Source organism: Halichoerus grypus, chromosome 3 (genome assembly GCF_964656455.1).
Source record: "Halichoerus grypus chromosome 3, mHalGry1.hap1.1, whole genome shotgun sequence".
Taxonomy (NCBI): Eukaryota; Metazoa; Chordata; class Mammalia; order Carnivora; family Phocidae; genus Halichoerus; species Halichoerus grypus.
The window spans coordinates 125247735-125272439 of record NC_135714.1 but is presented as its reverse complement, the minus strand read 5'-3'; the positions used below and the strand labels follow the sequence as shown (position 1 = coordinate 125272439).

Genomic DNA, 24705 nt, shown 5'->3' with positions numbered 1-24705 from the left:
ACATAAACCAAAAATCTTAAAAGACTAGTTTATGCACCAGATTGCCAATTTATGTTCTAATCTGTATTTGACAAGGCAAGAAATCCTGACCATTTACTTAGGACATAACTTCCCGTTTCACTGTGGAAAGTAAATGTAGATCAGAAAGTCTATTGGTGAACACAGAATAAGAAAGGAGCCAGATGTCCTTAAAAGATGGGTCTGTCAGGCTTTGCCCACCTGCAGGGTTGCATTACTTTAGGGAAGTCTCTGGCTAGATAACTGAAATTGGCCATTGGAGTCAAGCCCAATTTCTCTGGAGACAGCTATAGGACGCTTGGCAAATTCTTCCTCATCCACTCCATTCTGCTGTTTTTATCAGTCATGATATTATCTCTTCTGGGCAACTTATATTTCAGTAGAATTGATTGTAAGCACAACTTCCAAAAAATACAAGTAGGTCATAATAGCCACAAGTTCTCAGTCTCAGAGGCAACACTTTTATAAGCCATTTTGCACAATGGACTACTTTTACAGTTGCTTAGTCTGTTTATGAGTGTTGATTTTTACAATTCAAAGTTTCACTTGACAACCTCTTCCTCTCATTGTTTTCAAATGCCCTTGACACATCCTCCTTCGTACCTGTAGCCTTCTATGAACTGACTATATACATTGCTCTTTATTAAATAATCATCTGCTTAGATAGTTTTGGTGGCACTAACAGGGGGAAAAATGGAAAATATTTTTGTTATGAATTTCATCAATATTTAGAAGAATAAGCTATTGGAAAACATCTGCAATTTTCTATCACGATTTTCAAATTTTTTCTCTCTGGAACAAAAGGTAATGAAGGGGAATGGAAACACTGAAATAAACAATTTGGGTGTCAAATTTTTTAAAAATACTTTACCCTTTCTTCGATGTGTTGTTGGAGCAATGAAACATGACACTGATGTGCTCTTCCAGAATTTACATATTTAATGACTTTGGGGATGAGCTCTATCTACTGAGAATGCTTGCAATGGTAGTCTATTTGATCTTCAACAGCACTACTGTCTATCTCATCTTTCAATCTGAATGTTTAAAAAAAAGAGAAATGATTTAGAGAATTTACAAAGCTTATTATGTATTTCAAGTGAGATACCCCCCCTTTTTTTTTTTTGTTAGAAAACCAGTAGGACTCATCAACCCAGCAAGGTTCTGCTTTTACAAAAATATGCCTCCAACCCATGAATTTCATATAAAATTAAGTGCATAAAGTAAGTTCATTTTATTTGTAGTAAGCTCTTATTCAGTTAAAACAGCCTAGTCAGATATCCTTCTGCACCTTTAAGGGTTTCTTCTTTTCACAAAACCAGCTACCATTTCAAAAGCAATTCTGGGATCAGAGGAGAGGAAGGTGTGGGACTGCAAAAAATATGAAAAAATCACTGACTGGAATACCCAGGAAGTTCCAGAGTCAGGAATTCTGGAGTTACTATCTTTTTCCAATTCAATAAGCTTTCTCTAATTCTTCCTTCTCCAACCACCCAAGTTAAAGCCATGCATTTCTAGATGAACTGTAAAGTGCTGTGTTATTACAGTTGTTGGGATTGCTGGAGGGCCAACCTGAGCCATGAGAACAGCACACTGGGAGCTTCAGATGGCAGGAAGGGGAAGCAGCAGTGATTCCAGTGGTGGGAGCCAGGCTGGACCGGGTGCTGGGACCATGCTGTTCTTTTGGGAGAGAGGAAGTTAGTGAAAGATACACTTATGAAGGGCAAGTGCTAAGATATGAGAGGTACATCAATGAAGTAAAAGGTACAGGATGGTTGATGTGTATGATATTAGAAGTTTTAACGACACAGCTTGTTAATCAAAATGATTGCTATTGTCAGTAAGTGGTAGTCAGTCAGATGATACGGAGACAATATTAATGATGTGATTTGAAAAAGTCTTGAGGAGACCTCTCACCTTTAAAGGTACCATTCCCATCTATGAGACATAACTAATCAAAGTCCATAGGAGATAATGATTAGGAGCAAGGACTTTGAAGTCAGAACGTCTAAATAAATCCCAGGTCCGCTGCTTATTGGCTGGGAAAACAGAAGCAATATGACAAAACAGAGTACATGCTGCACACCTTCGGGTAGCTTCACAAAGCTCTAGAGGCAGAGCTAATCCTAATCAGGACTGAAACAAGTTATTCAAACAGTAGGGTCAATATCTGGCAGATCGGGTCTGATCTTGCATGCATGCAAAAGCAACACCGTCTAGTCTGGGCAGTCTGAGCCAAAAGTTTCTCAAATTAGCCATTCAGAAAAGGTAGAGTATTAATCAAGGTCATAATTGCAAAGAGGAAAAATTAGCTCTGGCTAATATAAGCAGATACAATTTTGTTAGAATCATATTGGATCCCTCACAGAATATTCAGAGCTGGAGACCAAACAGGAAGCCTTGAACAATGCCCCCAAATCCTGCCTCATAACTGGTCCTGTAAGTACTCTTGTGTCAGAGGGAGTCTGTTGGCACAGATGCCCCACCTTGGCCTTCTAAATCCATCAGTGTTGGCCCTGGACTCTGGACAGTGTTGCCTCTGAAAATGACATGATGACTACTGCCGCTCTCAGCCTTGCCATCTTCTGCATGACCATTATGTGTTTGCAGGACTCCCTTCTGGTTCAAAGTCTGAAGCAGATGTGTCTAATTGGCTGAAACTGGCAGTGTGTCCATACCCTCATTACAAAGTAGTCTCAGAAAGTAACTTTCTGAGCTTCTATACCTGGAAGTCAACTTCTTGTAGGGTACAAGGTTTTTCAAAATATAAGTAGAAGGTTCAGATGCTGGGTGACTAAAAAAGGACAAATTCCCATTATGATCTACCACTTTGGCTGTCCACTGTCAACATACACCAATATTCCCATACTAACACATATTTTAAAAAGAATAGTTACTACCTTCCATACTACAATTCTCCTTTACACAACCAAAGTAATGATCATTCCATACCCAAAAGGAGTCAACCAAAATATCACCTGCTACAGATTCAAATCCAAGTCCATGATTGTTCAGTGATATCCATTGTCCTTCAAGTTTCTGATATGATTTCATCTCAATATTTTGGGTAGATGAAAGTTTGTTTATTTCTATGACTTGCCATGTATGATTGTATAAAAGTATGTACAATTTTCCTTCTCCATTGTACATTTTCCTTAATTTTTTCTATTTAGTTGATCAGTTTATGTGATGGAATAATGTGAAAATGCATTCCGATTGGATACAAGCCCTTGGTGTTCCCAAATATATGAGGTTGTTTTAGTCTTCTAATAACTTTAAATACTAGACACAGACGTTCTGGAAGGCCTTTCAGGGTTCCCCTTGGTTTCATCCATATTTCTCTTTTTTCTTGGTGGTCAAGATCAACTCTCCTATCAATATTATAAGCCCTACGAGGAAACCAAAATACCAGGTATCAGTCTCAGCTGCTCTAATTCAATGGAAACAAAATGTGTCCCTTGGTCAAATCATTTCCCTCTTTGGTACCAAGAACTCTAATTCAACACATCCTAGAGTTGTGTTATTGAGAAGTGAATTTTTGCAAATGGGATATTAGGTATATCAAGCAGTTCTACTCCCTGTTCTACCTCTTGGTTCTTGGACCCAAGTATCCTGGCTCTGGGAAACAGCACCATACACGGATTCCTGGTTCAGAGTACATCCTGCCTCCTGTAGCACAACATCCCCAACTTAGAAAATAGTGTGTGTCAGCTGGAGCTCTAAGTTTTCATTTATTTCCTTCTAGAAGGTCAGGTGCTTATGGATAATAGATATATGTGTAAAAGCAGTTAAACCATGACTATCAACAAACTCCCTTACTTCATCCCCTAGAAGCCATTTGCATTATAGCCATAAATAAGGCATTTCTAAGTTCAGAGGTGATGTGCTATTAGAAGCATAGCCAATTGAGAAGGCAAATCTATATACAGAATACATGTCTATTCCAGTTAGGACAAAACACCACCTCCTCTGTGATGGAGGGGACAGAATATGACTAACTTGCTACTAGCTAGAAGATTGGCCCTTCCAGGACATGGTATCCTATCAGGAACATGGGGCTGTTTATTGCTGCTTGCAAAATGGGCTCTCGGCTCTAGCAAAGACCAGGTCATCCTTTGGGAGGGAAAATGCTTGTTACTGTGTTACTTCCATTCCTACCAATATGATCACATTGCCCATAAATCACTGAGTAAGCAGTAGAATAAATTTACTTCCACTGAGCAGGAAAGTATATCTACCTGGTTATTAAAAGCCTCTTCTGTCCACTCTGGGTCTATTCTAAATAGTCTATCCATATAACTCTTCCCCAAACTTCCATGTCAACAGTCTTGCTTCTTCCAGGTCTCCGATCATTCAGGAAAACTATTAGACAATGCCCATATATCAGCATGGGCTCTTTTCTCAAGCACTTTCCCCATCTGTGTAAAGTGGACAAGAGGATATGCCATTCAATATTCTGCCCACTGGGAGGGTTAGGCCATTTGGGATTCTGACCTTGTGTATCATGACATAAAACATTGAAGAAAATTTAGGAAAATTTTTTAGAAGTGTGTCAGGGTCCTTCAAGAGCTGATACAAAGATGAGGTTGGTAATATGCAAGGATTTTTATTTGAGGAAATGCTTGAGAGAAAATAGGGAGGGAGCTGGAGAAGGCTAAGAGAGCCATCAGACTCTGATGCATTTCTGATCCCAAATGAAAGAGAGAGAGAGAGAGAGCTTTGATGAAAGTATCCTAGACTTTGGTTAGGCAAAGTGGCTGAAGGCAGGTAACTCAGAAGCATGAATGCCTGGGAGTCCTGAGATCAGTATCAAAGGAGAGTCAGATCTGAGTGCCAGGTTGGAGACCTCATGGAGGAAATGAGTCAGGATCAGAGAGAATTAGGAAGAGCCTGGGGAGCAGAATGGGATGGCTAGGACTTAGGCGATTGAAAAGAGAAGGACATCAGTCCAGGTCTTTCTGATGCTAGTGCAGATGGGTCACAGAGCTTGAAAACACAGAAGCAGTTGTCTCTTTTGCATGTCTGTCTTGACTTCTAACTGTGAGTTCACTGTCATGATTTATCTTTATATTCTTACCCTAGCAGACTACCTGGCTTATTGAAATGATGAGTGGATGGATGGATAGATGGATGGTTGGTTGGATGGTTGGATGAATGGATTTAGACTTTCAAATTTAGTGCTTAGCACTGCTACTCCTTATTTTTTTCCTGTTATGTCTAATTCAGCTTTTATTTATACTTTTATTTAATAAGTTGTTTTCCTATGAGACTGAACTGAAAGTTATAGTGGAATTTCACCAAATGTGATATTTGTCATCTTGTTTATAATAGTCTTTGAAAAATATCATTATATTCTATAATTTTGTTCATGAATTTAGAATTCCCCTTACATATACAGTTAGATCTTTGTCCTTGGAAAATGGAAAATTTCATTTCTGAATTGCATTGGAAAAATACTGGTATGTCTCTTAATATCTCAGAATGATATTTGTATACATATAAGCAGATATGTATGTACACATGTATGTTTATTATGATGTGCACACATAATCAAGGTTTCAAGAGATGTGACAATTAGTAAAGCATATTGTTCTGTGGAAATTTGTCTACACTTGTAGAAAACATTGCCATTGTAGCTTTATGCAGTGTGTGGAGATACAAAATAAATAAAATTAGCAAAAAGCATATTAAGTATGTTCAAATTCAAATGGTATTTTTTTAATTGGCAGATTTAGCAGTCTGAGAAAACAGAATGCACCAAACAGAACCAAAAGTATAAAAATGCTGAAAAAATGGGGAAATAAATTTTAGTACCAACTACTATTTATAAGACTTTATAATAAAGTTGGTTCTTTGTATACTTTGAAATTAAAAAAAAATGTGGTTTGCATACACTGAGGAAAAAAACAACAACTAAAACCAGACTTAAAACCAAGGTAATACACATTAGATGTCAAGCAAGGTAAAGGTTTTCGAGCTAGGTCCTGAAGGCTTTCCAGCCTTCTTAGGTGTTGATGATTTTAAGGCAATTATTTCCCACACCCTCATCTTTCCAATGTGCCTTCCTAACATTGGTATGCCTGGGTACCATGCTTTCAGCCTGCTGCTTCTCCTTTTCCAGCTCTCTTGCATTTTACAAAATCTTGTCAAAGAGACAATTTGAGAATGCATAGTTCAAAAACTATTTGCTGATTATATTTGATTGAATCTTAGAAGTTATTTTTCTAGGTTCTTTTAACTGCAAAACACTTAGGGCAATTATAAGAGTGTTATACATATTGGTACAATCCATAAAAATGTTTTCCAATCTAAATTCAGTATAAAAATTATTACTTGCAAGCATCAATAAGCAAATGGCTTTTTGTTTTACCTTAGAATATCTAGAGCAGTGCACTGTTTATGTAAGATCGATAAATATTGACTAGACTTTTCCACCTAATTTATTTTACAAATAGGAAATTGTAAAACCTGGAAATATCTTATTTTCAGCCACATAAAAAAATGTGCATCATCATCATCTGGCTATACAAATAGGATATTTCGGCCTCGATTTTTTTAAACTAATTTTATCAAATCTCTATGTAACAATAGAAAATAATTCTGTATGATCTTTAATGCAATTTCTTAATAGAATCTTAGAGTTTCAACTATGACTTTAGAAAATGTATAATGTTCTAAAATGTTCAGTGTGAATAATTTATATTATTCATAATTAACACCTACTAATTTGTGTTTTTTTAATTAAATTTTATCTCATTCGTTATACTTTCTTAATTATTGTGTAAATTAGCATTCTTTAGTTGTAAGTAATAAAAATCAACTCTGGGTAACTTCAGAAAATTAATTTATTGGAATAATTTCAGAAGTTCACAAAATCAGTGTGAAGCTGTGAACAAGACATAGGAAGGACAGATATGAGGACAGATCCTGGGGCCAGAAAATAAGAACTGCAGTTACTCTCTCAAGGCACGTGACAGCTGCAGATGTGATGAGAGGCCGTGATTCACAGCAGCCTCTAACATCCAAAGATAACGCAAATGAGCATTTTGGTTGGATGTGCAGATTTCCACAAAATTTCCTTCACATTGGAGTATCCACCCATTTAAACCCTCCAAAACCTCACTGATGTGAGAAAACTGTGTTTTCGTAAGATGTATATTGTCCCTTTTAGCATGTATTTACAGTACCAAGGCAGAGAGTGTGCCTGCTATTTCTTGCTCTCCAGGTTCTATTAAACGACCTATCAGTGTTGTGATCCAGCCTCATATTCTACAAGACGGCAAGATAATTAAAGTCCCCGTGAACTAACTTGCAGCAAAGAGCCAAAGTTGACAGATTACTGAGTTAGAAAATAAAAGTGCACTGTTGGTCCTCCTAAGTAAAAGTAAATTGTTTCCGTTTTTTCTATTAATCATAATATGGGGCTAGGGAGTATATGCTGCTCACCACGTTGCTTTAGCAAGAAGGCTCAATCAGGAACAGCGGCACAATTACACCTTTATTCTTCAAAACATACATCTATTTTGTCCAACTAACCCAGGGAATTAAATGGAAGTATGCAAAAAATTTTTCAAGTGTGAAATTCCCTCACAAATGCCGTATGACTTTTCACTTATTATTTTGCTATGCAAGTGTAGGGTTAGCTTGCAGCTAGTTGATCCCAGGGATACCTGGAGCCATAGTACTCTCCCATGGCCAACATACAAATGAAATGTTCTAGCCAGTGACATATAATGTGCTGTTTAACATCTGAAACTCCCCTGAATGCACTCTGGACTGGTCTACACTATTTATATTAAAATATATGAATTGACAATCTGTACCTATTTTACCTGCTTACATAGCGAGCTTTGGGCTATGTGACCAGTGGGCAGTATAAAGACCCCTCTGTGAAAGGGAATCCTTGTACACTATTGTGGGAATATAAATTGGTATAGCCATTATGGAAAACAACGTGGAGGTTTCTCAAAAAATTAAAAATAGAGCTACTATATAATCCAACAATCTAACTCATTGGTATATATTGTGAAAAAACAAAATCTGTATCTCAAAGAGATACTTGCAGTCCAATTGCAGCATTATTCACAATAGCCAAGGCATGGAAACAATCTAATGCCCTACAATGGATGAATAAATAAAGATGTGATACACACACACACACACACACACACACACACACTGGAATATTATTTAGCCGTAAAAAAGAATAAAATCCTGCCATTTGCAATGGCATAGATGAACCTAGACGGCATTATGCTAAGTGAAATAAGCCAGAGAAAGATAAATACTGTATGGTATCACTTATATATGGAATTAAAAAAAAATAGCCAATTTCATAAAAACAGAAAAGAATGGTAGTTGCCAGGGGATGAGGAGAGGAAGAAATGGGGAGATGTAGGCCAAGGGTATAAACTTTTAGCTATAAGTTGAATAAGTTCTGAGGATCTAATGTACAGCATGGTGACTATAATTAATAAAACAGCATTCTATACTTGAAAGTTGCTGAGAGTACATCTTAAGTGTTCTCAGCACACACACACCAAAAGAGTTAATTATGAGGTGATGGATATATTAATTACTTTGGTCTTGGTAATCATTTCACAATACGTATGTATATTAAACCATCATATTGTACATTTTAAATATATGCAGTTCTATTTTCCAATAATTTTTCAATTATTCCTTAGCAAGGAGGGAAAAAAATCAAGTATATATTAAGATTTAGATATAAAAATAAATAAAAGATCCCCTGGTACACTTTTGTTCTAGAGACAAAGGGCATCAAGTGCAACTGAGGGAGGACAAGAGAAGTTGTATGTGGGTATTCAGGACCAACCTGAAGTTGCATTTTGCTTTCTTGACTCCACTTCTGTGTATCCTTTTGCCCAGGGAAAATTTTTTTGATCTTTTCAATTATCTGACCCAGTGTAATTGCTGCATAAATGGAGAACTTCAAGAGCTTCCTCTTCTTGACTCTCTTCTGCCATAATAACCTTTATTCTATGGGTTAGGTGGTCACTAAAAATTCCTGCCATCAGAAGAATAACCATAGCATGGCCCAGGGTTTACCACCTGTTTTAGATTTAAAAAAAAACAATTAATTTACCTTAAATCTATTAATAATGGATTAAAAATTAGCATTAGCATTAACTTGGAGTTAGTGTATTATATCTAACAACCCAGAAGTTTTGGGTATACTCCTTTCCCCAGTACAGTTACCTGAGTGAATAAATATAGTTAACCTTTAAAGAAAAAAAAGGAGAAAGATTCCAAGGTGCACTTTTGGTGTTATGTCTGGACCCCAGGGTTTCATTCAAGGGGCTGTGTTTCTCTTCTTGGAATATAATGAAAATTCAGTACTCCCTACTGTCTATTATGGTAGCTCAAGCCAGGCTTCTGTTTACCAGATTTAGGAGATCTTTCTTCTTCATTTCTTATACAAATTAAGTTCTAAGTTAAAAAAGTTACCCATTGGTTTGATTCCTAGTAATGTCATGACCAATTAATCATAGCCACAGATCTCTGTAGATCAGGCTATTCTCATGAACACAATGGCATGGCTGAATATAATGGTAAATATACCTAATCTCCCACTGAGATTTAATAATCCCACTGACCTGTTTTACCCTGGGAACTTTGCATCTCCATTAAAGTCTTGGTGCTCTTTTCAGTTATAACACCTCCCACCAGCACTCAACCTAGGGAAATAAGTTAGTAGAAAACTTACAGAGGTTTAGCATTTTCCTCTTTAGATCTCAAATTGTTGGTGAAAGAAACTATGTTTCTTAGGGAACATAGTTAGAAGGTGAGCCATATATGATATATGCACCCTATACGCCTATCTCTTAAAGATTTTACATTTCTGGGGCACCTGGGTGGCTCAGTCGTTAAGCGTCTGCCTTTGGCTCAGGTCATGATCCCAGGGTCCTGGGATTGAGCCCCACGTCGGGCTCCCTGCTCAGCAGGAAGCCTGCTTCTACCTCTCCCACTCCCCCTGCTTGTGTTCCCTCTCTCGCTGTCTCTCTCTCTGTCAAATAAATAAATAAAATTTTTAAAAAAATAAGATTTTAAATCTCTTCCTTTAAGTTAAACCAGAATTTTTGCAACACAAATTTACTATCCATTTGGCCAGATATTCATTAGCTAAACTAGGAAACTATTAAATAAAATATACCTAATCACCCAAAATAGCACATGGAATCTAAAGTCTTTGGAAAATATACCCATCTTGACAAATTCATTCTTTCTGATATTAGGTTCCACACTTTTTGTTCAAGCACCTTCAAAATCCTTTCTGGAGGAAAAACAATGTCCATAGAGTTTGGTTGACATAAACTAGCAAATTCCATGCACACGCACGTGCATGGGTATGTGCTTGTGTGTGTGCGTGTGTGTGTATACATGAGCCTTCTCAGAGTTTCATTTTTTCATTTTTGTCCCCCACTACACAATGGGATTTACATCTAATTACAGATCTGGATATTATGAGATGTTGAGTAAGAAAGTGTTTTTTCTTCAAAGGAACAACCTCAGGCAAAGAAGTAACAGTATCTTCAAGCAAGGGAAGAATAGCTCTGTCAGACAAAGGAGGGAGATTTCCTAAGCAAAGATGCTTCAGTGGAAGATATGTCAGAGGGCTTTGGACTTTAGGTTACTCAGAGTCTTCTGAATATGCCCAGATAACTCCATTTGCACTGTTAAAGTAGCACTCTTTTCTGATGAATGCCCTAACATTCACATCAGAGATCTTCCTAGACCATAGAATCAGCTCCTGCTGTGATTAAGTCACTTGACTTTTTGCTCCAGGATGGTTATATAAAGTGTTTTAGCCTGTGCTTTGAGAACAGGACTTATTATTTTGAGTTTGTCACTCTCTTGCTTATATTATGAAGTGCCACCAGAAGCAGGTGCTCAACCCCCAATACTCCCAGTTTGCTTCATGATGATCTTTAGTGGTGGTACCTCCATGATCTGTTAGAGTTTTACTCTCCTCAGTGGAAAATTGTTTATAAGTAATCTCAGTTGATAATTACTTTTTTTATCAAAGAGGTCATGGTTTGCTACCTTTCCTTGTAAGAACAAGAATTGGAACGTCACTGCTTTTCACCTCAATATAGATGATCAATCCCAAGAACCCTTCCCTGAAGTTCCTTTTCCCACAATCCAATCTCTGGTACCAACATTTATGTCAGTTAGGATTTAATCCCAAGCAACAGAATTTTACTGTACTTAATTTAGGCAAAAGGAAAATGGACAGAGATCTGAAGAGCTGGGCTTGGGAACTGGCAGGAATCAATGCTGATTCTGAGGCTAAGGAAGCAGAAACCACAACAATGATTTCTTGGCAGGAGTTATCTTGGCAGGAGGTCAGTGCTGGTATGGAATAAATGCCAAACATTTTCAGGCTGTTTGTCTTGTTGCTCAAAATTCATATTCCAGGGGTGCCTGGGTGGCTCAGTTGGTCAAACGTCTGCCTTCAGCTCAAGTCATGATCTCGGGGTCCTGGGATCGAGCTCCACATCTGGCTCCCTGATCAGAAGGGAGCCTGCTTCTCCCTCTCCCTCTGCCACTCTCTAGCGCGCTCTGTCTCTCATATAAATAAAATCTAAAAAAACTCATATTCTAAGGTGGAAGCCTGAAATGGACCTTCTTACGTCATATTCTTCTCTCCCGACTAGAGAAGTATAAGGATACCTAATACTGTCCCATGGAATTTGATATTCCCTCAAAATATATATTTTAGGAAGAGGAAATGAATGCATAGCAGCCAACCCATATACAAATAAATGAATTTGATCCAAAATTTTAGATAATTATATTAGTTAATTTATCTATTACAAATTTAAGACAGGTAGTTTGGTGACTTGACCATTATGATTTAATCGATGCCTCCCTGTCACTTTTCATCACATTTTCTAGTTTTGTTCTATAATTTCCCTTCCTTTCTTTTCTGCCCTTAAGTTTTCCTCTGTCTTATTTTAGGATCCATTCCTGAGAAAGGTTCAGAAGCTGACAAACTGAGCACATATGTTTATCTCCCTTCCTCTCTGATATTCCAGTGAAATAAAAATGTATAAGTACCACAAACAAACATACTTATAACTGATGAAAATAAGGTAGTAGTTGTCAGTGGATGAGAGAGTTAAAAAACGATCTCAAGATACAAAGTGGAAGGGAGGGGGGTGAAGGATGAAACATGCAGAGAAAGCCACAGCACTGGAGCAGCCGAGGACAATCTTCCAGTATAAACCCTGGAGTCGGGACACCTGGGTGGCTTAGTTGTTAAGCGTCTGTCTTCGGCTCAGGTCTTGATCCCAGGGTCCTGGGACTGATCCCTGCATCGGGCTCCCTGCTCCGCGGGAAGCCTGCTTCTCCCTCTCTCACTCCTCCTGCCTCTCTTGCTGTGTCTCTCTCTGTCGAATAAATAAAATCTTTAAATAAATAAATAAATAAACAAAATAAACCCTGGAGTCATTGCTCACCATCCACAGGGTTAAAGAAGAGCAAGGAAATGAGGAAGTTGGCTGAAAATAGGGAAAACAATAAAATCTGAACATGATAAATTTAACCACTCAACCCCCTATTTAACACCCTCACCCCTAGAAAGGGAGCAGGGAGCAGGAAGGAATACTTTAAACCATAACTCTTTCATAAAGACTTTATTTTATTTCAAAGATTTTATTTATTTATTTGACAGAGAGAAAGACACAGCGAGAGAGAGCACACAAGCAGGGGGAGTGGGAGCCGGAGAAGCAGGCTCCTGTTGAGCAGGAAGCCCGAGGCGGGCTCGATCCCAGGAACACTGGGATCATGACCTGAGCTGAAGGCAGACACTTAACCACTGAGTCACCCAGGCGCCCCTCATAAAGACATTAAATGAACGTTCAACAGATAGTTTTAGGCTCCAGTGCACAGGTTGGCCCCTCAGGCCTGGCTACTTCTTCTGGCATAGAGGGCACGGCCAAAAAGCTGGTTCCCTATTCTGTCACCCTGAAAGAAACTCTAGGAGACAGGACTTGCCCACCTTGTCCAGAGCTTTGAAAATTCTTACCCAAGGAGGAAACTTGGAGAACAGTCCCATTTAGACAAAAATAGAGGAAACTCACGCAAGAGATCCAGTCTTTCTTTCTTACCTATGAACTGATGTCTTTGGCATTGATGCTGATTGTCCCCTATTATCCCCCCTTTCTTATTTTCCATAGTTATAGGATCTTGACTTTTAGCAAATCATATGGCTACTCAAAATAAAGATCGTATTTTCAGCTGCCCTCGAAGCTAAAGGTGACATTGTGATAAAGTTCTTTCCAGTGGTATGTATAGCAAGAAAGGATGTGTTCAATTTTTTGGAAAGAAGATGCCATCGTTCCCCTATGCATCCTTCCTTCAGATAAAATACAGATATAAGCTTAGAAAGCGGCCGCTGTGGACAATGAGTGACCTTGGGAGTGGTATCCATATACAGTGGAGCCACAAGACAAAAAGAACTGAGAATCTGACACCGTGGAGTGTCATTCCAATTCTCATTGTTTCCTCTGTATATTTTTTCTGTTATTAGCAGCTAATTATATAATGCTAGCTAATATAGCAATAAAGAACAATAGCCACAAAAAGAGAAATATCAACATTAACAAGAAAAGAATTTTCTGGAGGAAAAAATAATTTAGAGAAAACAGGACAAAACTAATTCATATATTTAGAAATAATTGTACATCCATAAAACCTAGTACATCCATAAAAGAGTTTATACAAAAGGATAAATAAAAAAATAAGAGCTATCAAAGACTAAAAAATATGATTTCTCCCACCCACAAGAAAATCAATAAAATACAGAAAAAATAATACTGTCCAAATGTCCAGATTTTAGAACAAAAAAGCAAAGAGAATAAAAGTGAAAAAAAAAAACAGGGATAAAAAGGACAAATCTAGATCTACATTTAATAAGCAAGAATCATAGAAAAGAGAAAATGAAATAATGTTTGAAAAATAGAAGACAGTTATCTAAATCGGAGGAAGAATGTGAATATTCAGCTGACAGTCTCTACTAGAGAGCCCCATGAAATGTCAGGACAGAAAGGATAAAAAAAAATCCAAAAAATGCCCGAGTTGAAGAAAAAGACAGATCTGGGATATTCATTATGACCACTTACAGAGATCTGGTTCTTCTTTCATGGTAAGATCAAAGTTACCTGTTCCCTTAAAATTGAGTATGGCCATGTGACTTGTGACCAATGACATAGGAGAGGAAATGATCGATATAAATTTGGATGAAGCCTTTAAAAGCTAATGTGCAGTTTACTCTCTTCTTCTCTCTGTCACAAACCAGCAGTGCTGGGGGCTGGGGGGTAATAATCCTCTCAGCACGGGTTCTGCTGTTGAAGATAGTATGGAGCAAAACCCAATGCTGACTGGGGGTAGTTACAATTGTAATCAGGAGATAAACTTTGTCCTTTTAGGTTACAGAGATCTGGGGTTGTCACTGCAGACACAGATCTTATCACAAGATCCCATCAAAAGAATGAAAATTGGCATGAGACTTCTCATCATTAACACTGGATACTAGGGGAAAAAATCAATACCTTCTAAACTGAGGAAATGATTGTTATCCTAGAATGCCCAACCCTGCCAAATGACCATGGGCAAAATAAATACATTGTCAGACATGAAATAACTCAAAAACTTTACCTCATATATTCTTTCTTTGGATATTCCTTGGGGATATGTTCAGTAAAACAAGAATGATTCAAAGTAATTTTCATCGTGGAAGACTGTGATAATTGAGATGATTGAAGTGATGATTGAGACATCAGAAACACTTCGAGAACAACTATGGGGAAGTAGTTAAGATGTATTGGTTTCCCCTAGAGGATTATCATTTGCTTCTTTGTGTGCTGAGATATTCTGAAAACCTTTTCTCCAGAGCAAAGATCAGAAGGGGGCTCTCTAGATCTTATTAGGTCAGTATTAGCATTCAAGCTATAACTGTATCCTCTCTCACCTCACCAATTCTAGGTGGAGGTGGGAGAGGGAGCAATGAGAAGAATTACATATGGAAGAATCAGCTTGAGGAGCCTCTAGCCATCCTGACATTCATTCAGTTAATTCGATAAACATTTTTGAACATATGCTATATACTAATCCCTGTACTATTCCAGGGAATTCAGAGAAAAATAAAACAGTCTCTGTTTTCAAAAAGCTCACAGTCTTTCAGGAGAGATTAACTCCTATAAACCAAGATCCATGCAAAGTGATAGGCATATCATAAAATTGGTCTAAGAGGAAGCTGTAGAGAGAGGGAGAGATTAATTCTGTGTGCTGAAAGGTGGGGTGCTCTAGAGTCCTGAAAGTTTTCAGAAGGCCCTGAATGTACAGATAAAGTGGCAGCTGAAGCTGGCATCCTCTGGTTGTAGGAAATAATCAGGTTCCTTTTTCGCTTAAGCCAATTTGAGGTTTTCTGTCACTTGCAAACAAAGTTCTCTAACTGAATTCCCTAGCTCTAGAAATACTATACTAAGCAAAGGAGAAAGAGAATTAGTCAAGGAACTGCCAGTGAAAAAGCAGCAAGCAGAGGAATAAATGCAAAGAGGCAAGAAGAAGCCACCTAGAAAGCCAAACTAGGGAGAGCCTCATGTAAGAAAGAAGGTGCATGGAATTCACAAACCTCTAAACAAACAAGGCAGCAAGGGCTGGAACAAAACTCACACAAGTCACAGTGGAGCTGTGTTAAGGTGATGTTTGAAAACTGGGAGCTGAATTCATGAGGCTAGAACAGGACTTACTGCTGTGGAGGATCATGTGGAGCCCAGTTATGGGTAGTCATAGTTGTCAGTTGCCTGTATGATGTAAACTTACTTGGTGGAAATAATTTCATATGTTGGTGCAGCAAATTAGATGTTGGAATGAAAAGTGTGGTTATGGTGATGTTTGTACTCCAAATAGAATCAATTTGTGGCTAATAGAACGACTGGTGTGAGCAATATTGATGGCTCGCTTTCCTACAGTGTGTGACAGTAGGCACTGAAGCCTCACTTTCCAGCACATCTGTATTTGAGAAGTAATAAGCAACAATCCTCACTCTCTTGCCCTCTATACATATGAGAGAATGGGCCAGAAAGCTCACTTCTTTGCACTTCCATGTGAAAGATGGGATGGAATGATGGGTTGAGATTAATAGGCTGACATTTAGTCAATGTAAATATAAAAACTGAGTTTCAGGTAAGAATTTTAAAAGTAATAGTAAGACAGGATGCAAGAAGATTCTATGAAAAAGATCTTGAGTTTTTAGCTCACCACAACTCAAAATTGGGTTATCCTGCTGGAGACAGGATTGGGAAAAGTATTTATGGAGGGCAGGGAAAAGATGGGTCTGACTGCAACAGAGGCTGAGGAAGAAGGAAAAGAATGACTTTTCTAGCTGCATAAAGGGGCATCAAGCCACTGGGGTCACAAAACCAAGCTGAGCACTTTTCCACCAGCCCCGTGGACAACAGGGAAATGTAGCAAAATATTAAGAATGCGGTGCCATGAAGGAAATGATTCAGGTTGGCAAACTGGAGACCCTTGGGTCAGTTGAACTAATTTCTGAAAGCGGTCTAACTTTTGAAAGCTGCCCTGTTTGAAAAGCTTTCTAGGTCTGGAGCCGCACTCAGCCCTCAGTAGGCTCCGCTCCCGCTAGGCTCCGCTCCCGCTAGGCTCCGCCCCCGTGCCCGAGGAATCTAGAGCTGTCCCAATCCCGAGCCCCGGTTTAGTCTAGCCCCGCCCCTCCTGGCCTGCCCCGCCCCCTCAGTAACCCGGACGACGCTCCCGCGTCCCCTCTCTCGGCGCCAGGTCCCCGAACCACCCCGGGAGGAGGGGGCAGCACCGGCGCCCGGCACTTTGCCACTGGTGGGGGACACACTTCGGCGGAACGGAAAACCAGAATTGTTCCACGGGCCAGTCCACCGAGGTTCGTGACGGCAGGGGCGAAGGTCGGGGCAGGACTTTCACAGTTCCTGGGAGAGGCGGGCCGTTCTTCCACGCAGTCCCGTCCGACCCGGCTGATCTGCCTCCATCAGTCTGTAGACTCCGTCCCAAGCTTCGTGAGCAGAGGCCCTCGCCGTTTACCTCAAGGAATGAATAGAAGTAGGAGCCGGGAAAGGCGCTTTTCCTGCCTCCCAGGTCACCTGACCCTCTGAGGGCAGTGGGAAAATAAACAGGCGGAGGGATAAATTATTAGCCGCGTCTAGAGTTAGGTAGGAGCAGAAAGGGAACTGCGATGCCCTTGGTTTGGGTAAAGATAACTTCATGTCTCATAAGTTGGAGAGATCAAATTGTTATCCCTAAGGTCACATTTGTATTGGAATATAACAATACATATACATAATTCGGATGTACTGGCATTTCACTGAATTAGTGATTAGTTTCTCCTGTAGGGATTACAGTTTGGACTTTAAAAAAAAAGTACATTTAAACACATACTAGGTACTTGGTATTATTTGTATGAAGGAATCTTATTTCACAGTTTGGGACAGGAAGAGGAGTTATTCTACTAACTAATTTTTAACTTTTTTCTTCTCTCCTTTGCTACTATTATTATTAACTGATCTTCAGGCTGAAGTCCATAAGCCTTGGAGAGACCTTCAGCGGTAATCTCCAAAAGTAAGTCAAATGAACCAGGGCCTGCCTTCAATACTTTTCCTGCTTTATATTTTGATTTAACCATCAATAAATGTCAGTTAGTAGGAAATGTATGATTTCTATTTATTTTATTTAACAACCTATCTAATTACCTACCACTGTGTGCTCAAATGGTCTAAAAATTATGATTCAAGGGATAAACGTTTAGCAACTCTTTAAACTTTTTTATGTGATTTTTTTTTTTACTCTTTTCAGGACCATAATTATGGATATTTCTTCTGTAGTTTTCTTTAATCTACCATAGTAAAAGAGCTTATGGTGATAATGTGAACAGTTCTAATTCTTATAAATGATTTTGTTGGTGATAGTAAAGTCGTTTATTTTGAGCTCTCTTGATGACAAATAATAAATTTGTTCCTGTGGTTTATTGGCTTTCTCACATCCCACAGTGATTGAATTCTAGAGATAGTAGTCAGCCTCGGACATAGTCACTCCCCTAGTAGCCTCTGTCTACACAGTGCTAGGCCTACCCCTTCCTCTGTGTTTCCTGATGAGGGCATCTCTGAGGATAGTGGGCGGGAGGATTACTCTTTGAAGAATTTTACTTGGGGGCCAGAAATTTAAACTCTCACCATGGGACACATTCAGCCTGACCCAGCACTCTTAAATCCTGTATTTCTCCATTCTCATTTGTCTTTGCATGTGGGGGCCAAACCGTGATACAAGAGCCAACCAGCAGATCAAAGAATCCACCAAATCTCTCCTGAATACCAACAGTGGAATGGCTTCAGGCAGCCTTTTGATCTTCCGCTCCGCATTCTTGGTGGCACGTGTGGCTCTGCCCACTTGCTGGTACTGGGGGAGCTGCGTCTGGGTCCTCACAGACTGCTCCCCCCTCAGCTCCCAGGGCCAAGCTGGTTTTGGTACCAGCCAGAGAGGTGCCTCTCATTTTCTATCTCCACTCACCTGGCTCTGAACCCTTCTCCTCCTTCAGTAGCCCCATCTTGTGTGATTTCCTCTGTGGTCTTGAGCCAGGAGAACCCTGATGCAGCGCCATTGTTGAGGATGTGTTCCATTTCTGCTTCAGGCCTAGGACAGTCACCCCAAAGCATTAATCCCATTTCCCACGTTGGAGCTCACCTAGGAGCTGGGAACACTGCCTGGCCGACACCAGGGAAGTGATACAACTCATATTAACAAAGAGCAAAAGGCTTTCTTTACAGGTATAATTGAAGCCTAAAATGACAGGACCCTAAGCATGCTTGCCTTTTTTCTCACCTATTTTCCTCTTGGCTGCTTCTATATGCTAGAATGCACCAACTTCCTACTTAAAGAAAATTCAGCATAAATAAGAGATGGTGATTACTTAGATTAAAAATAATAATTTGTTGCAAGATCCCTTTAAATATTTGATGCATTTCAAATATTATGTGTCATAAAGTTCAGTTCACACATTACCTATTGTGTAAAAACAAAATACCTTTAGGTCGCCATGTATCAGTTGTGAAAGACAAAATCCCTTTTCCCAGCAGGCATAAGCAAGGTAGGATGTGTGGTTTAAAGCAGGGAGGGAGCCTGCTCAACTTCTACCCTAACTCTGAGCTTAAACTTTCCAACATAGATTGGTTGAGAGCTATTTATTCCAACATTCAGTTAATAACTTTTTTTCCACTTTATCATTCAGTTCTGACCACCCCCCATTCGGAGATTGTGCCTTGAGGCTTGCCAGCAGGGCTTGCAATACTTACATTAAACTAAATTTAAGAGTAAAGGTGCTCCTGCTGCTAATGTTCTCAGATCAGAGGAGAGCAAAATGAAGGAACTGGCAGCTGAAACTTTAATGGTAGGAAACGACTCAGATATTGAAAAAAAATCACAGTTCATGTGTGTGACAAAGAAGACATGTTCCTCTCCATGTATAACATTTGCATTTGATTTCATTAGATGCTTATATTTTCTAGCAAAAATTGTCTAACCCAAGTTAACATCAAAAAGCATACATTTTACATCACAAAGCGGTAGCCCAACTTGTGGGGGTGCTTTTACACACCTTGTTGGCTGGATCGAGCTCTGGGGTTTGGTCCCTCTTTCTGTCTACAAGCAGCTCTGTCCTTCTAGTACTTAGAGAAATTACAAGTACTGTGTCCTCATTTTGAAGCTCCTTGGTAAACCTTTCAAGGGCCCTTGTAATTATGTAGAAATCACCTCTGCCACAATGCCCTTGGTAAGCAAAGTGGGGCTCTCCCAACAGTCTTAATTTATAGAGGATGAAATGTGCCAACTGAAGCAAACATAGTCATTGTTTTCTTTCATCCGTTTAGAAATCCAGTAGGGATAGACAGATGAGGTTAAGAACTGAGATGGCCCAGATTTACTCTGTAACATCAGAGGACTCTGGAACATAGACTCTTTATACCTTCTCTGAAATAGGCTCATGGGAGGTGGGTTTGGGAGAGCCTTTGGTATCCTTTCAAGCCTGTATGTGAGATCTATCTTTATGTTTCTGTAACGTCTTACCATGTGTTCTGCATAAAGTTGTCATTTAGTAGTTCTGGTTTCCAGGTAACTCAACTAGTTAATATGACATCTGATTAGAAAAACAGATTTTTTTTTTTTAAGTTACAAAAGAAGTCACTATATTATGAAGTTACAAAGTAGGAGAGGACTAACATTTGCTGTTCAGACAGTGTGCTTTAAAGCTATAACTATATAAAAGTAAGTGGACATTGTTTCCAGGATCATATCATGCCCTGATAATCTGGGTAATATTAGGATTCCATGGTGTGTAAAACATGACACTGATCTGCATTAGCATTTTCTCTTTAATTATGTAAAAAAATATTTTCATAATAATCTTTTATTTGGAAACACAAGACGGCCTGTTTCTACGCTGGATTTCGAAAGGTTTTCCCCTGAGTCTTATTGTTCTTCCACCCCCCTCCGTCATGGCCTGGTAGAGGAATATGGTACCTTGGCTGTCCATAGCTGGCTCAGCCTCAGGTCTGAGCACATCTGTCCACCTCCACCTCCACCTCTATCTAAGCAACCATCCTCTTTCACTCAGATTTCATAACAACCTCCCAGCTGGTCTCTCTGTTGTCTGCCCTCCTTCCACTACAGTCTACGCTCAAAAGAGAAACCAGGGTGAACTTGTCAAGGCGCAAGTTAGGTCATGTCACTCCCATGCTCAAAATCCTCCAGTGGATTCTTAACTTTATCAGAGTAAAAATCAGTTTTTACAGTTATCTTCAAGACCGTACACCACTGGAATACTCCCAAATTTTTCTTTAACTTCTTTGACTTTATCTCATTCTGCTCTTATTTATGCCTTCACTACTGGTGAGCATTTGGGTAATTTTATTTTTTACTGTAGATCTTATCATCATCTGACATTGTATATATTTTGCATAATTGTGTGTTATCTGTCTTTCCCCCACATCCAACCCTGTAATGTAAATTTTCTGAGATCAGAGATTGTCATCTTTTTGTTCACTGCTGTATCTTCAGCACCTAGACCAGGACCTGGCACCAAGCAGTATTTCAATAAATATCTGTTAAATATATTCAAGGCCCAGGTTGATAATGCTTTGCCCTGAGTCACACAGGTAGTAAACATTGGAAGTAAGTGATTTAAAACCTAAAATAAACCTTTCAATTGCTTGGTGAGGCTAAGGGTAGAGATCAAACCTGGTGGACATGGTGGTGGAATCAAGAGACTCTGGCCTTTTTGATGCCTCTCTAACAGTAGAAGTGTTCTTTCTTTTGTATCTGAAAGCCCTTGCAGCATGTGACAGACATGTCCACACTTCTTCCTATTTAAGGTAAATTTTAGATAATTTTATTTTATTTTTATTTTTTAAAAGATTTTATTTATTTATCTGAGAGAGTAAGAGAGAGAGCAGGAACAGAGGGGAAGAGCAGAGGCAGTGGGAGAAGCAGACTTCCCACAGAGGAGGGAGCCCGACGTGGGGCTCGATCCCAGGACCCCGGGACCATGATCCAAGCTGAAGGCAGATGCTTAACCAACTCCCCTAGATAATTTGATTTTATAGACCCACCTTTATTATTGCACAGTTACCTTCCCCAATGTGACACATTGCATTTCCTCAAGATGGCCACAACAATATCCCCCATCCCATATTCTCTTCATACAATGTGAAGTTGTTGCTCTCCCATCAGTAGGTGAATCAATGTTCATTAGCCTTGACTATGAACAGATTTTTTATCACAGTAGAAGGGATGCTATGTGACTTCCAGGGCTAGACTCTGAAAGTGGATATAGTTTCCACCTGGCTTTTCTTTGGCATATTTGCCTTTGGAGCACTGAGCTGCCACATGAGAAAGCTGAGGCTGCCATGCTGTGAGGAAGCCCAAGCCATATGGGTAGCCACATGTAATGTTCTAGCAAACAGCCCAGTTAAGTTCCCAGCTAATAGTATTGACTATCAGATATATGAGATAAGACACTTACAGATGATTCCTGGCCCTCCCACCATTGAGTTACCCCCAATCTTCTGAGTCTTTCCAGAAGAGGCTCAGTCATCATGGTATAGGGAAAAGCCATCTTCTTGTACCCTGTTCTAATTGCTGACCCGCAAAAAGTGTGAAAGATAATAAAATGATTGTTGTTTTAAACAATCTTTTCTGGACCTCTATATTTTGAAGTGATTTGTTACACTATGGTAGCTCTGTGTCTCTTGGGGCAGCTGTCTGCTTGTTGAGAATCAGTCTCAGCATCCATCACTTCTAAGGAAAAGCCTTTATTTGTGAGGAAGAAAGTTTTTAGAAAATAGCAAAGTATGAGCAATTTTCAATTATTGATTGTAACAGGAAAGCAAAGCATGAGCATTTGAAGTCCAAAGCTGTCCTAATAATGTTCACTCTTTAATTGCAACCATGTCCATTAACAAAATTCATACCAAAGCTCCTGATCATCTGAATCTTCAATTCATTTATCAGATTTTCTCCTTATCCATTTGGTGGTAGAGATGCAGACAAGTAATAAATTGGCCAAAAGGCAGATGGTAGAAGAAAGTAAGGAGAAGCAACATGCAGAATCCACTCACTGAGTATCATTCCTGAATAATAGAGCTATAGCTCTATACACAGAGGTATTCTCAGCTCAGATGACAGACTGTGGATCTCTAATAATGTCTTAAAGGGTTCTTTGAAAAATTCATTCTTTAAAATACTGTTTCTATTTTTTTTTTTTTTTTTTTGTAGTCTAGAATGACCACCCTGCCCCCACTGCCCATGACACGCTCAAAGCTTACATCTTTAGCCAGACAGAAGCTGCCATGTTCCCCCGGCACAATTCCAAGGTACGTGACCCTGGTTTTCATTTCTTTTCCTACAGAATGAATTTCTTGCAGTAAGAAATGTCAATAGCACATCTCAGAAAACAAAATTGTTCAAAGACAAGAGTATATTGTTATATTCAGAATATTCAAATTTGCTATTTCCAAAGGATCAATGAACCTCATTCAGACATAAAGAATTTATTTATTTAGCAAGCTAGTACTCATTTGATTGTTTTATTACCTATTCTAATTATATCATGGTCCTATAAAACTTTGGAGATATATTTCCTTTTAAAAACATTAGTGGAGAATTGAAAGCAGAGGCTTTAGAAATGAAAGGTGTACAGCTTCTAATCCACAAGGTCTAGAGTGCTGATTTCTGTTTTGGAGGAAGGAGGACACGGTCTCACTACTAGGGTAAGTTGGCAGGCCAGGTTTGGGTACTGAAATGATCCTGGGGCTAAAAATGCATCATCACTCCACTGCTACACTAAACAGCTGCCGAGGTCCTGGAGTTGCCACCCGGAAACTATAGAAGAGAACAATGTATTTTGTCATAAGTATTAATGAGGATTGTTTTACTTAGAAATTGCCATTTAAGGGGCGCCTGGGTGGCTCAGATGGTTAAGCGTCTGCCTCCGGCTCAGGTCATGATCTCAGGGTCCTGGAATCGAGTCCCGCATCGGGCTCCCTGCTCCTTGGGAGCCTGCTTCTCCCTCTGCCTTTCTCTCTCGCTGTGTCTCTCATGAATGAATAAATAAAATCTTTAAAAAAAAAAAAAGAAATTGCCATTTATGGTTTTATTGAGTTATAATGATGCATATATTATTTATTGATATAATTTGCATATGTAGGTTTATTTTCTTTATATACAAAATTTTCACTTCAGACAAGGCATAATGATCAAAGTATTATGAGACTATTTTGTTTTGAGAAGGATCATACTTTATTCTTAGTATTTCTGGGAAAGACCAAAGTCCCTGGGCCAAAATAAATGCATACAGTTAAAGCAACATGGAAGTTCCCTTATAACAGTAAATCAAAGTTTCTTCTCAAAAAATTTGAAAAACATTTTTTAATACATGCATAATTCAGGATATACAAATATTCTTATTTTCAATTTTACTTTTGAATAATGTGGAGTATTTACAAAGTCTGAAAAACTTGTTCTTTCTGCCTTTTATAATGCTTGAGATTCCATTTTCTTTTCAACACCAGCAAAAATGCAGCCCAGTCTCACATCCCTAAAATAAGATGGATTTTAAAGAACACTATTTCTTATATTAATTTTATGGAAAAGAAAACACTTTTTTCATAACCATTTAAGACAAAGTTTTATATCAAGATTTTCCATTAGTTTCTGAATAAAAACAGATGCTTGTTTAGTCCCATACTCCCATTGTTAGAAGATGTTAGTGGTATGCTTATTTTTTAAAGGTGCAAGGGAAGGTGGAGAATAAATACACTACCAGTGTAATAGATTTCTCAGTAAAGTCTTTTTAAAATCACTTTTTTAGTAATAACTTGAATTTTGTGTGTGACTAAAAAACCCACTCAAATAACATTTCAGAGCAAAATTTGGTAATGTTTGGAACAAATAAATTTTGTATGTTTGTATCAAGCAGGTGTTCTTAGTTCAAAATCCTGGGCCAAACAGAATATGACTTCTGTATTGCAAAGTTATAATGTGAAGCAACATGAGCAAAATGGAAGAGCTTATAAGCTTTGAGGAGAAAACTCCATTTTTCTTAAGAATGCTGATTATTTTAATATGTTG

At 38.8% G+C, this 24705-nt stretch overlaps 1 protein-coding gene across 1 annotated transcript in view; it reads left to right on the top strand.

Moving 5' to 3' along the window:
* Positions 1–16791: 16791 nt before the first annotated feature.
* The window catches only part of TTC29 (tetratricopeptide repeat domain 29), a 261685-nt gene continuing 253771 nt past the window's right edge, over positions 16792–24705 (top strand). Inside the window, exons 1-3 of the mRNA XM_078068212.1 lie at positions 16792–16957; positions 17602–17649; positions 22852–22949. Of these exons, the coding sequence (XP_077924338.1) occupies positions 22858–22949 (92 nt within the window). The 5' untranslated portion in view covers positions 16792–16957; positions 17602–17649; positions 22852–22857. The remainder of the gene's footprint in view (positions 16958–17601; positions 17650–22851; positions 22950–24705) is intronic.